This window comes from Lathyrus oleraceus, chromosome 7 (assembly GCF_024323335.1).
Source record: "Lathyrus oleraceus cultivar Zhongwan6 chromosome 7, CAAS_Psat_ZW6_1.0, whole genome shotgun sequence".
NCBI lineage: Eukaryota > Viridiplantae > Streptophyta > Magnoliopsida > Fabales > Fabaceae > Lathyrus > Lathyrus oleraceus.
Genome location: NC_066585.1, coordinates 85,040,866 through 85,053,827, shown reverse-complemented (window position 1 = coordinate 85,053,827; position 12,962 = coordinate 85,040,866). Strand labels below are relative to the sequence as shown.

The 12,962-nt window shown below is 35.5% G+C and overlaps 1 protein-coding gene across 1 annotated transcript; it reads right to left on the bottom strand.

Annotated features, from left to right (window-relative positions):
• Nucleotides 1–406: 406 nt before the first annotated feature.
• On the bottom strand, nucleotides 407–10,996 carry LOC127105282 (histone deacetylase 14, chloroplastic). The gene is made up of 9 exons (XM_051042448.1): nucleotides 10,829–10,996; nucleotides 10,438–10,676; nucleotides 9,759–9,833; nucleotides 9,149–9,250; nucleotides 3,348–3,419; nucleotides 3,128–3,184; nucleotides 2,228–2,479; nucleotides 1,156–1,337; nucleotides 407–979 (listed from the first exon to the last, which is right to left on the bottom strand). The coding sequence occupies exons 1-9, from the start codon at nucleotides 10,869–10,871 to the stop codon at nucleotides 679–681; spliced, it is 1,323 nt and encodes a 440-aa protein (XP_050898405.1). The 5' UTR covers nucleotides 10,872–10,996; the 3' UTR covers nucleotides 407–678.
• Nucleotides 10,997–12,962: the final 1,966 nt, after the last annotated feature.

Below are 12,962 nucleotides of genomic sequence, written 5' to 3'. Positions count from 1 at the left end.
TCATTTATGACGCTAACAACAATAATTCATATACTTTGCAATGACCCACATAAAATGAAAATTTTAATGGTAGACAAAGTTGGTATGACGGATTTTTATTTTCAACATCACAATTCACATAGAATGTGTTTTATCTTCAATGCTTGCTCACCAATTTATTGTTGGCTTTTGATGCAAAATGGTGGGGTCTTAATCAGATACAAAAATTAAAAATGTGTAAATTAAAATGATCAAGGAATAAAGGAAACCAAGTGTAAACAATATTTATCATAAAACGTATCAAGGAGTAATTTTTAAATACTTTAAATAAACGTCTAAATAATTTTTGGATGTATGAGGCTTTAAGACAAAAAAATGATACATTTCAAGTTTAAAATTCTGAAGTGTTTTTGGAATGAGAATATACTTTGACTTAGTAGCAATGAAATATAAGAAAATTAGTTTACAGATAAAGAATTTGTCATAATCTATAAACAAAATAAATTTATATTGAAAAGTGTTATGGCAAGAGTGAAGGTCTTATTCAATGACCACATCAATCTTGAATGATGGATTTGCTTCATCTATGTCACTATGTGACAAGTGGGACAATGCACACACAAAATATATAGACATCAACTTGGGATGGAACCCACATAAAATGAAAATTTTGATAATGGCAGGTTTTGAATTTCAACATCACAGGGAATGGAGGTGTTTTATCCTCTGAATTGCCTGCTTAACCCTTTCTGTTGGCTCTTCATACAAAATATTTGGGTTATCAAATTCAGCTGCTAAGCTTTTGTCCCCAAGAAGAGCACGAAATGTGTCGGCCACTGAATATGAAAGAGACTTGAGATTATATCCTCCTTCCAAGAAAAAAACACATCGACCACCACATAAGTCTTTTGCGAGTTGTTTGATACTGGACGCAAGCATGTAATACGTTCCTGTTGTAAGTTGAAGACTAGCTAGTGGATCTAACACGTGGCCATCATATCTGACAAACGAAATTGCAAGAAATTCCAAATGTAAAAGCATTATTAGCAAGAATTTATGTGAAATAGTGCAAGAATGAAAAATTAACAAAATTTAATGTAGAATTAAGTTTGTAACTGTGCTTGGGAAATTGTTTGTTCCCTCTTTGCTTTGATGATAATGATAAGAAAAACTCACCCTGCAGACACAAGAATGATGTCTGGCTTAAATCTTTGAGCACAAGGTACAATAACTTCATCGAACACGGTTCTAATAGCAGTATCACCTGAACCTCCAGGAAGAGGCAGGTTAAGTGTGGTTCCTTCGCCATCCCCAGATCCCACCTCATCAAATTTGCCTGTACCTGGATAGCTTCCGTCCTGAGTAATTAAATTGAAGTTATTAAATATATCAAGGCTCAAATGTATTTTGCACACAAATAACTCATGTATTCCTTTACATAATCTACTCCCCTGCCCAATTACCCAACCCCTTTTCCACACGGGACTATTATGAAAAAACAGAACTTCCAAATGTTATGTGCCTGCTTACATTATCATTTTATATGTAGCACACTAATAACTGATGTATTTATTCACATAATCTCCTACCCGGACCATATTGGAAAAACAGAACTTTCAAATGTCGTAAGCCTGGTAGGGGTATGTGCTAGTGCAAATAGTGTGGAGGGGGTAATGTGTCTGATTTTTATTCTATACTAATAGGCAAGAAATTGGTGCAAGGAATAGTGACACTAAGATACTTGATTAAGTCTTCTCTAAGTAATGTCATTTATGAATGCTAGTTTATTTTGTCTGACTGTGTGAATGTTTTCCTGTTTTCCTGTAGGGAGGGTTACTATTTTCTAAGTACACTGAGTATATTTCAATATGATATATGCTTAAAGTTAAATCAAATATGAGGGAGATGTTACAATTGCATGGATATAATAAGGGAAAATGAAGAAAATTATCTATATATTGAAAATTGAAGAAAATGAGCTTTTACTAAATGCTGAGCTTGCAAAAGGAAGTGGGAAAGAAGTGAGTTCTACAGAGAAGAGTGAAAATATAAAGGGGAAGAAGGGTAGAATGAGGAGAGAAATGCTTTGAGCAGAGAGCTTTGTGAAGTACAGACAGACCTCTCAAAGAATCCAGGATATTGAATTACCTTTTTTCTGTTATTTCCCTTTTGTGAATGGTTTTTAAGAACACAAAAGAAGAAACACATGAAAATATAATCAGACCTATGAACAAAACTTGTAGCTTACTTGATGGAAGGAAAGGAAAAATACGTCTGGATCATCATAGAAAGCATCATTTGTTCCATTCCCATGATGAACATCAAAGTCAATTATAAACACACGTTTAAGTCCATGAACACGCTGAGCATGGCGGGCTGCAATGGCCACATTTCCAAAAATGCAAAATCCCATAGGTCCTTCTGGAACAGCGTGATGTCCTGGTGGTCTTATCAAAGCAAAACCAGTAGGTGAATCTTTCGTTATCTTTGAAGCCGCAACCTAAACGTGAAATTGAAATTGAATAAGAGAAATTTATATCAAAGTAATAAGTACAATCTTTAGTTTTGTACAATTCTCGAAACATTAATGTCAAAGACAGATTATCCTAAAAGCTTAAGCTATTAGGTGGAGGCCCTGGAATATTTTTTATATCTCTTAAGACATTTGTGTCACAGAAAAAGCTGTTTGGGACTGAAGTCTGGCCAATATACATGACCTTCACCTAGTGCTAAAATACAATTTAATTACAAAGATTAGGGAAGCAAGGAGCAATCTCTTGAACACTTGGTTATAGAGGCATTGATACCATGTTTCCAAAACTTAAGCTAAAAAGTAGCTCAATAATTATTTTTAAATCTCCAACAACTTAGAATGCATTCACACTTAAAAAGCCAAATAGGAACACAATTGTTTTTCAAAAATTTGTTATATTGCCGACTCCCCACTGCCACCAAGCATTTTCAGTCAAAATTTGGTTCTGCGAAACCAAAGACCCAAATTTCCAACCGAGAACAAAATTGTTTCTAATATGCACAGAGTTACTAGAAGCAGATATGTTGTACATATCTATCTCCACTTACTTACCCCAACCTAAAACAAACACATAGATTATCATGAAGAGATGGACATGCCAGGTTGAGAGATCACCACTGAGTCAACTAAGGCTAATCCAGCACCAGCTGCTATTATTGACTCCTGGAAGGTCTGCACCATGAATACCACAATAAGCATGCAAAAACATGGGAACCATTATGATTACTCCACTTAATAATTGTATCTTCAACGAACTAATAGAAAGTTACTAGAATAGAATAACTTTTTGCTGACACTGAGCTTGGGAAAGCAAGAAAAAGCTTGTAGTACTAACAGTTGAAGTAGCATATGTTGGTCCAGAACCTTCAATGAGAATAAGGCCCTTCTCCAAAGCTTGATCCATAACCTGTGAAGATTCAGGAGAGAAAAAGTGTCCAACTTCAAAACAAGAATTCAGTTTAATGCTAAAATCAGATTAATATACAAATTATGAAATGATTAAGTATCAACGGAACGGCTAGTGATGTGAACTTTTGAACTAAACAAGGATATATGAATAAACTTTCCAGAACTTAGTAGACATTAGTAGTGTTTAAGCATAACTACACTGAGCTTTGATGTTTTATCATCACTGTGCACTAAATCATAATTAAAGCATGCATTAAGTAAAAGAATTGTTAGAAACTGATTCAGAAGCACATGTTAAAGGAAAAACAGAGTTGATAGCCAATGGTTCAGATCCTAGAATTTGTAGAAAGAATATAGGAAAATTTACTGCTAAAGCAGAGGAAAAAACAAGGAATCACCAGGTATTTAAGAGTCCTGCCTCTTCTTTAACATGATAACTGAAATTCCCCCACTCATTATATTTTTTCTGTAATTATATACCCTAACCAAAACTAAATATAAGGCCTAACCCACTATATAATTGGGGGCTCATCCTTATTTCTCCTAAAGGTAGCAAAGACAAACTAATAAGGTCAGACTCACTTAACTCCTTGGGTCCATCCTTATTTCTGCAAAGAGTAATCATCCCATCCCCATTGGATAGGTGGATGTTACAGTACACTATTGTTGGGTTTACGGTTAGCTAAAGAATAGGTCTAAATAAGCTAGTTTCTAGGAGTTGATATATTCCAGTTTGTTATAATTTATTTTCCTTATTTTTCTCTATTGCAGTTGCATTCAAATTGTAAGGCTTTATAAAAGCCAGCGTAGTCTTTTGAATAAAGCATCAAACATTCTAGCTTCCATTTTCTATTCTGTTTCCTTTATCTGGTATCAGAGCTCGAAAGGGCCTGATAAGAGTAATTTACAAATTGAGTGTTTGGGAGGAAAAACACTGAGAGGAAGTAACGAAAGTCTGCAATAGTGTTTGAGAGGAAAAACACAGAAGAAAGGAATTATGGCAGCAGAAACTCTCTCAACACCATGCGTTCCGAAGTTCGACGGTGACTACGATCACTGGAGGTTACTTATGGAAAATCTCCTCCGTTCTAAGGAGTACTGGAGCGTCATCGAACCTGGGCTCGAAGAGTTGAAGAAGACCGAAGCCATAAGCGCGAAGGCACTCGACGAAGCAGGCACTCGACGAAGCAAAACTGAAAGATCTCAAAGCAAAGAACTATCTTTTCCAGTCCATAGACAAGAGCATCTTGAAAACCATCACCCAGAAGGAAACAGCCAAACAGTTGTGGGATTCAATGAAAGTCAAGTATCAGGGAAGTGCTAGAGTGAAGCGCGCACAACTGCAACGGCTTCGGAGAACATTCGAAACCCTTGAAATGAAATTGGGAGAAGGTGTGTCTGAGTACTTCGCAAGAGTCATGTCTACTGCCAACGACATGAGGAACTGTGGAGAAGACATGAACGATGTCAAAATTGTCGAAAAAAATACTTCGGAGTCTCACAGACAACTTCAACTTTGTGGTATGTTCCATCGAAGAGTCCAAGGACATTGATGATCTCACAGCAGATGAATTGCAAGCATCTTTGCTTGTACATGAACAAAAGGTGATTGAGAAAAGAAGTGAAGAGCAAGTTCTACAGGTGGAGAACGAGCAAAGAAATGTACAAGGAAGAGGTAGAGGCATATATCAGAGAGGAAACAACAACTTCAGAGGCGGCAACTTCCGAGGCGGCAACTTCAGAGGTCGGGGAAGAGGTAGATCTTTCGTCAACAGGTCAGCCATCAATTGCTTTCGATGTGGAAAGCAAGGGCATTATCAATTTGAATGTTCAAGTCTAGAAAAAGGAGTCAACTATACCAAGTTCGACGAGGAAGAAGAACTCCTCCTAATGGCGCACACAGAAGTCAGTAAAGCTGAAGGAAAAGGTATTTGGTTTCTCGACTCCGGGTGTTCAAACCATATGACAGGAGACAAAACTTGGTTTGTTGAGTTTGACGAAAGCTTCAAGCATTCTGTCAGATTGGGTAACAGCACAAGGATGGCGGTTCAAGGAAAAGGCAGCATCAGGTTTGAAGTACAAGGAATCACACAAACGGTATCTGACGTCTATTATGTCCCAAACCTCAGCAACAACTTGTTGAGCATAGGACAGCTACAGGAAAAGCGTTTAGTGATTATAATTAAAGAGGGTACTTGCAGAATCTATCATCATCAAAGAGGTTTGATAGTAGACACTCCAATGACTATGAATCATATGTTCATGGTCTATGCAAAGATGAAACCACTGCCTGGTAGTTGTTTGAAGATGGAGGAAAAGACTTGGAGAATCTCTGGCACAAGAGATATGGACATTTAAATAACAAGTCCATCCAAATAATGCAGCAAAAACAAATGGTAAAAGGGTTACCAAAGTTGAAAGAAGCAGCCAAAGTTTGCAAGGTATGCAATGTGGGAAAACAGCAGCGGGGGAAATTTCCAAAGAAAAGTGGTTGGAGGGCATCGGAGAAATTGGATTTAATTCATGGAGATCTATGTGGACCAATCACTCCAACCTCTCACAGTGGTAAGAGGTAATTGTTAGTGTTTGTAGACGATTTCTCTCGAAAAACATGGATCTATTTTCTCTCCGATAAAGCAGAATCCTTTGAGGCATTTAAAACCTTCAAAAGTTTTGTTGAAAAGGAAGCAAAAACATCCATTTGCTGACTAAGAACTGACAGGGGAGGAGAATTTACATCAAATAAATTCAACCAGTTCTGCAAGGATTATGGCATAAGGCGGCAGTTGACAGCAGCATACACTCCACAGCAAAACGGAGTGGCAGAAAGAAGGAATCGAACCATCATGAACATGGTGCGCTGTTTGTTGACTGAGAAGGAGATGCCGAGATCACTATGGCCAGATGCAGCGAGATGGACAGCCCACGTCTTGAATCGAAGTCTTACAAAGGCGGTAAAAGACATGGTACCTGAAGAAAGGTGGACAGGAAAAAAGCCGAAGGTTGACTACTTCAGAGTATTCGGCTCCATTGCACATGTACATGTCCCTGAACAGAAAAGAGTTAAACTTGACGATCGAAGTCACAAGTGCATCTTGCTTGGAGTCAGTGACGAATCTAAAGCTTATCGGTTGTATGATCCGATAACAAAAAAAAAATTATTAGCAGGGATGTCATATTCGAAGAAGGTGGTAAATGGGATTGGAACTTGAGCGGAACAGAGTTAAAGCAAAATGCTCTTGCATGGGGAGATGACGAAGCTGTAACAGAAGAATTTGAAGCGGAATATACTGATAGTGATGTTGAAGAAAGTGAATACGACAGGACAAAGGAGCTCCCAGAAGCTGGACAGTCATCACCAGAAGAACAAACAAGAAGGGAGAGAAGAAAGCCTAGTTGGATGAATAACTATGAAAGCGGCGAAGGCTTGTCTGAAGAAGAGGAACTAGAACAAAACTTAGCCTTTTATATCTCTCATGATGATCCAGTAAGCTTTGATGAAGCTGTGAAGGAAGAAAAATGGCAGGAGGCCATGAAGCTGGAAATTCAAGCTATTGAGAGAAATCAGACTTGGGAGCTTGTGTCACTGCCACATCAAGCAAAGAAAATTGGGGTTAAGTGGGTATACAAAACAAAATTAAATGAAGAAGGCAAGGTGGATAAATGCAAAGCTAGACTCGTCGCCAAAGGGTATTCGCAAACAGCGGGAGTAGACTATAATGAAGTGTATGTGCCAGTGGCTCGTTGGGATACCATCAGAATTCTCTTGGCAGTAGCAGCTCAGCATGGTTGGTGCGTTTACCAGCTTGACGTTAAAAGTGCTTTTCTGTACGGAGAATTAAAGGAGGAGGTATACATCGATCAACCGGAAGGGTTCATCAAAAGGGGTGAGGAAGATAAGGTGTATCGGCTGAAGAAGGCTCTCTATGGCTTAAAGCAAGCCCCGAGAGCTTGGTTTAGCAGAATTGAGAGTCACTTTAAGAAGGAAGGGTTTCAAAAAAGCAACTATGATCACACCTTGTTCTTGAAGAAAAATAGAAACAAACTATCGGTGGTAAGTCTTTACGTTGACGATTTAATATATACAGGAAATGATGAGCATATGTGCATAGAGTTCAAGTTGTCAATTGTCAATGCAGAAGGAGTTCGAGATGACCGACTTGGGAAAAATGAAGTTTTTTCTTGGAGTTGAAATCAATCAGCGTAAGGACGGGATTCATTTGTGCCAAAAGAAGTATGCTAAGGAAGTCTTGCAAAGGTTCCATATGTGGAGTTGTAATGCTGTCAAGAATCCAATAGTTCCTGGTACTGTTTTGTCAAGGGAAGGCAGCAGCAAAGATGTTGATGCAATGCTGTACAAACAACTGGTAGGGTGCTTAATGTATCTAACGGTAACGCGTCCGGATTTGATGTTTGTGGTATGCTTAATCTCTCGTTATATGGCTGAACCTAAAGAAGAACACATGATGATTGCTAAAAGGGTACTAAGGTACTTGAAAGGAACACTGGAGCTGGGAATTTTTTACAAGAGAAGCACGGATGCGAATCTGTTGGGATACACAGACAGCGACTATGCACGAGATGTGGACGATAGAAAAAGTACTTCGGGCTACGTCTTTCTACTAAGTGGTGCAGCAATTTGTTGGAGTTCAAGAAAACAAGGGATTGTGACTCTCTCATCTACAGAGGCTGAGTATGTAGCTGCCACTACCTGTGCATGTCATTGCGTCTGGCTGAAAGGAATTTTGAAAGAGTTAAGCGTCAAAGACTGTAATTGCATTCACATAATGTGTGATTACAGTTCAGCAATTAAACTATCCAAGAATCCCGTTATGCATCGAAGGACAAAACACATTGATGTTAGATAACACATTGATGTTAGATATCATTATCTACGCAATTTATCAAGTGAAGGAACTGTGAAGTTAGCATTTTGTGGAACTGATGATCAAGTGGCAGACATAATGACTAAACCTATTAAGTTGGATCAGTTTGTGAAACTTAGAGGTTTGCTTGGTGTTCGACGACCTGAGGAGTAAACTGATGCTAGTTAAGCATGTGTCAGTTTAAGGGGAGGAATTTGTTGGGTTTACGGTTAGCTAAAGAATAGGTCTAAATAAGCTAGTTTCTAGGAGTTGATATATTCCAGTTTGTTATAATTTATTTTCCTTATTTTTCTCTATTGCAGTTGCATTCAAATTGTAAGGCTTTATAAAAGCCAGCTTAATCTTTTGAATAAAGCATCAAACATTCTAGCTTCCATTTTCTATTCTGTTTCCTTTAACTATAAGGTGTGTACCGGTACCAGATTACCAATACACAAAGGGGAAAATGGTTAATGGTGTTGGTAACCAATATCAAAAACCAGAGAGAAAGATGCCGTAGACGGCCTCTTCACTTCTCGCCAACTTTTCCAAGCTGCCGCACTTTTGTTTTGTGTGGCTCTTTCTTTCTCTGTTACCATTATTTCTTTCCTTTAACTAACTAATTCTTCTGAAGTATTGTGTATTGCTGGAAGTACAACAGCGAGAATTGGAAAGAAATGCGGGGCATAAAAGAAAGCACGAGATTAAGGGACCCCAAAGTAATTTTGCCTAAAATAACAAATTTTCTAAACACAATTTATAAAGAATAATATATAATTAAAAAATACCATAATTTACAAAACACAGCCTCTCGCATATGAAATGGATGAAGCAGAGAAATTTGCTTAACAAAAAATGTTACCTTTTCAAGCCCATAAACATAGGCTCTTGCATGCACACTTGTAATGTCATCGGTCGAAGCAGGCTCAAAATGTTGAAGTTCAATGACCTCGGAGCCACGGAACTGAATCATTAAAAAAAATTGTGGAAGTGAAAATATATACTAATTACTATTTAGTGTCCCTAGAGTATGGTTAATCATAATACAGCTAGCTACACATATTATCCAGTTAAGTTGGTCTTTTTCTAAAACTGGCAGATTTTTTCTTACTGAATCATGTGCATAAACGTATAGCCACAAATTGCCCATTAAGGTTGATCTATCTTTCAAACAAATAGGAAATATTTCAAATTAAAAAATATATATATATCTATTGTGATATATAATGGATAATAAAATAGATTATGTTTGAATTGGGAAAATATGTAATCTATTTAGTGATTTCTTTCTTTAAGTGTATTCAAATTTGAAACCAAGATTTGAATGCAACAGTTCTCATTTTTTAGTGAATTTTGACATAAATAAGTTGCCAAATGCCAATGCCTATATATAATTTTAAAACATAACTAATAATGCCGTAAACATATAAAGGTAGAGATTCTACAGAGCAGTATCCGTTGAGTTTTAGAACCTTGGGAGTGAGTTTCATTTCTTCCAGAGCTTTCGCTATTGCAGGAACTCTAAAATGTGACTCTGGATGAGACTCCTGCCATAAGTAGAATAGCTATATTAATGTTACCAATCACAATAATATGATTTAAGACATAGAAACAAGTGACAACATCTATACTCTCAAAAAAATAGTATTTCTATCCAAAAGAAGCAAAAACAATAAGCTACTTTCACAGCATAAATAATCAACTGCCATTATATTTAGAGAGCTGTGATTCATAAAAGTAAAGGGTACAAAATGTGGATGAAATTAAGTATTGAAAATAGGGATTTTGCACAAATTATTTGCAATGGATAATGCCGCCTTATAAGTTATATATTCGGCAATAACAATTGATAAAATGGTTAAAGATGCTCCTGAGTCCTGGCTTCTATGTAGCTTTGTATTCATGATACTTTTAAGTGTATTATCTTGGCCAGATTAAGTTATCAAATCAGCATCAGCCCTTCAAATTTTATTTCCTTTTAAATTTCTTCATAACAGTGCACAGTTACTAACACAACAGTAGCAAATATGAGTATTATAAACATAAACATTCAAGTAATCTAAAAGAATTTGGGGAAACCAACTTAGTGATTTCGAATTCAAAAGAATTAACAATTGAAACACAAATAGAGGTTTAAAAATTGCATATAACCTGGTTGTGGCCCATGGATGGAGCAACGGAATATATAACTCGAGCATTACTCAATTGCTCAATAGAAGGTAGAGAAGAACCATTCGGAACATGGCTAGAACAGCATATAGACGCTCCTAAACATTTCTTCACACCTCTGTCTCTATGATTATTGCGGAAGCGTCTTGTTTCCAATTCACATCCATTATAGTTGCGCTTCCACCTGCTTACATGATGACCAACGAGAAAGAATGCGTTCCCTGATAAATCACACCGGAAGAATAATTTCAGATTTTTCTAATGCTAAATCCGGCTAGCATAATAGCATGATTTTAATTCTGATGTAGTATGCGGAATGCGAAATCGGCGTTAGAAAAAGTAAAAACCCTCGTCGGAGAGAGAGAGAGAGTACCGGAAGAAGAAGGAGGAGAGCGGGGAAGATTGTGGAGGTGCATGGCGGAGGAGAAGAGATGAGTGGGTTCAGTCAACCACAACTTCAACGCAGTGCTAAAATGTTCTTTCTTTTTTTAAGGCGCGCAGAAATTATGTGGATTATCCAAAATGCGAATGAATGGAAAGAGTAAATGTCAAATTAATTTTTTTAGAAAGCTTTTGAATAGATTTATGAGTATAAATATTTATTAAAAACTTTATTATGTCAAATTTTATTATATTAATTCTTAAATATTATTACAAATTAAATTGATATAAATCTTTAATTGATTATATATATATATATATATGAGATTTTTTTCACTTATTTAGTATTATGAACCAATTTAACAAGTTTACTTTTAGGAAAATGAAAAGAAAACGAATTTAATTGAAGTATACAGTAAAAGAATTTTACACTGTCAGTTAATCATCAGTTAATCATGATCGTTGAATATTGAAACAAATTTAACTTTTATTTTAAAAATCTATAAAGTAATACAAAAGGGTGATGGTGATGAATCGACAGTGTAAAACTTTTTACACCGACAATACATAGTAATTAATCTCAAAGAAAACACTATTAAAATTAAAAAAAAAAACTTTTTGGATATCAGTTTTGTTTTTAAGAAAAAGGAATGTTGTTTATAATTTTTACACATGGATTAAAAAATTCAATAATAATATTATAAGACATTACAATTTTATTAAATTAATCTTATTAATATGTTGAATGTATGTATATCATAATAATTAAATAAAATAATTAAAAAAATAATAATTATTTTTACATTAAAAAGTTAAAATAACATTAATTTTGAAAAAAAAAAACTCTAAAATAATCTATCTCCCCTCTTTTCTTCTTTTTCTTCTTCTTCTCCCTCATCTATTTCCATTATTTCTATCTCTTTCTCGCTATTTCTCTCTCCCTCTTATTTTTCATTATTCATCTATTTTCTTCTTTCTTTTCTCCCTCTCATTAGGTTTCCTCATTTTTTTCATATCCACCTCTTCTTTCTTTCTTCCTCTCTCTTCTTCTTTATTCTAATTCCCTCTTTTTCTACTTTATTAATAAGAATACACTGTGAGAGATATCCACATTCTGTGTTTTTTCTCCCTCTTTTATTCTTGATTTTTTCAATTTTATCCTTTTTATAATACTTTTTTTTTTTATTACGCGGGTTGCTACATTGAATGATGTAGAGTTGTAAACACTACTATAAAAATACATTTCATGACGATGATTATATCTAATGTATTAAAAAATGAAAGTATAATTCTTAAGCACATCTTATTTTTTAAATAAAAATATATATAATATATATCATTGGTTATTTTGAAAATTGATGAGTAAACATATTCAGTGTACATGTTTCAAATCTCATTAGTCTTAGTTTATATTTTTATATCATTAAAAATCGTGTCTTTTTGAATATTTTATTTTGGGTTAAATATACAACATCTCCAATATAAGCGATATTTGGTTTATACTCCTGTAAAATAATTTTTTTATTCCCCCTTGAAATGTAAAGATTCATTCTCTATGACCCTTTTGTGCACTATTTGCTGTCGTGGTTTATCTATGTGTCATTTAATTTATTTATTTATTTTAATTCACGTTGAATTTTTTTTTCATTTCTTTAAAAAAAAAATCATTTATATTTTCTGAGTGACGAATTTCCTCTCACACTCACAACATTCCCAACGCCTTTTTCTCTTCTTTTTCTTCCTCCATGAAATTCACCTCTATATAACACTAATAACCTCCAAGATAAACTCTGTTTGGGGCGCTACTGAGAGTTGTTAGAAGCTTTGTTGTTTTCGAAAGAGTTGGGAAGGTTTTTAGGAGTTTTTGGAGATCTGAGAGGGATTGTTCGGAGAGAGGCTATGGGTTGTCGGGACGGTGGTTTTCGCGGAGGTATTCGATTCAAAGATTCAAAGGTTAAATATTTCGTCGAGTAACGGTTGTTAGTTATTTATGTATTATTTTTGGTTGGATGACGATTCTTTCTATAAAACAACCTTCTTTCAAGTTGGAACTTTTTGGACTTCTTTCGCTTCCTATTAGTTGTGCTCTGTTTGAATCTCTTATGGAAGAATCCTACAGATGAACA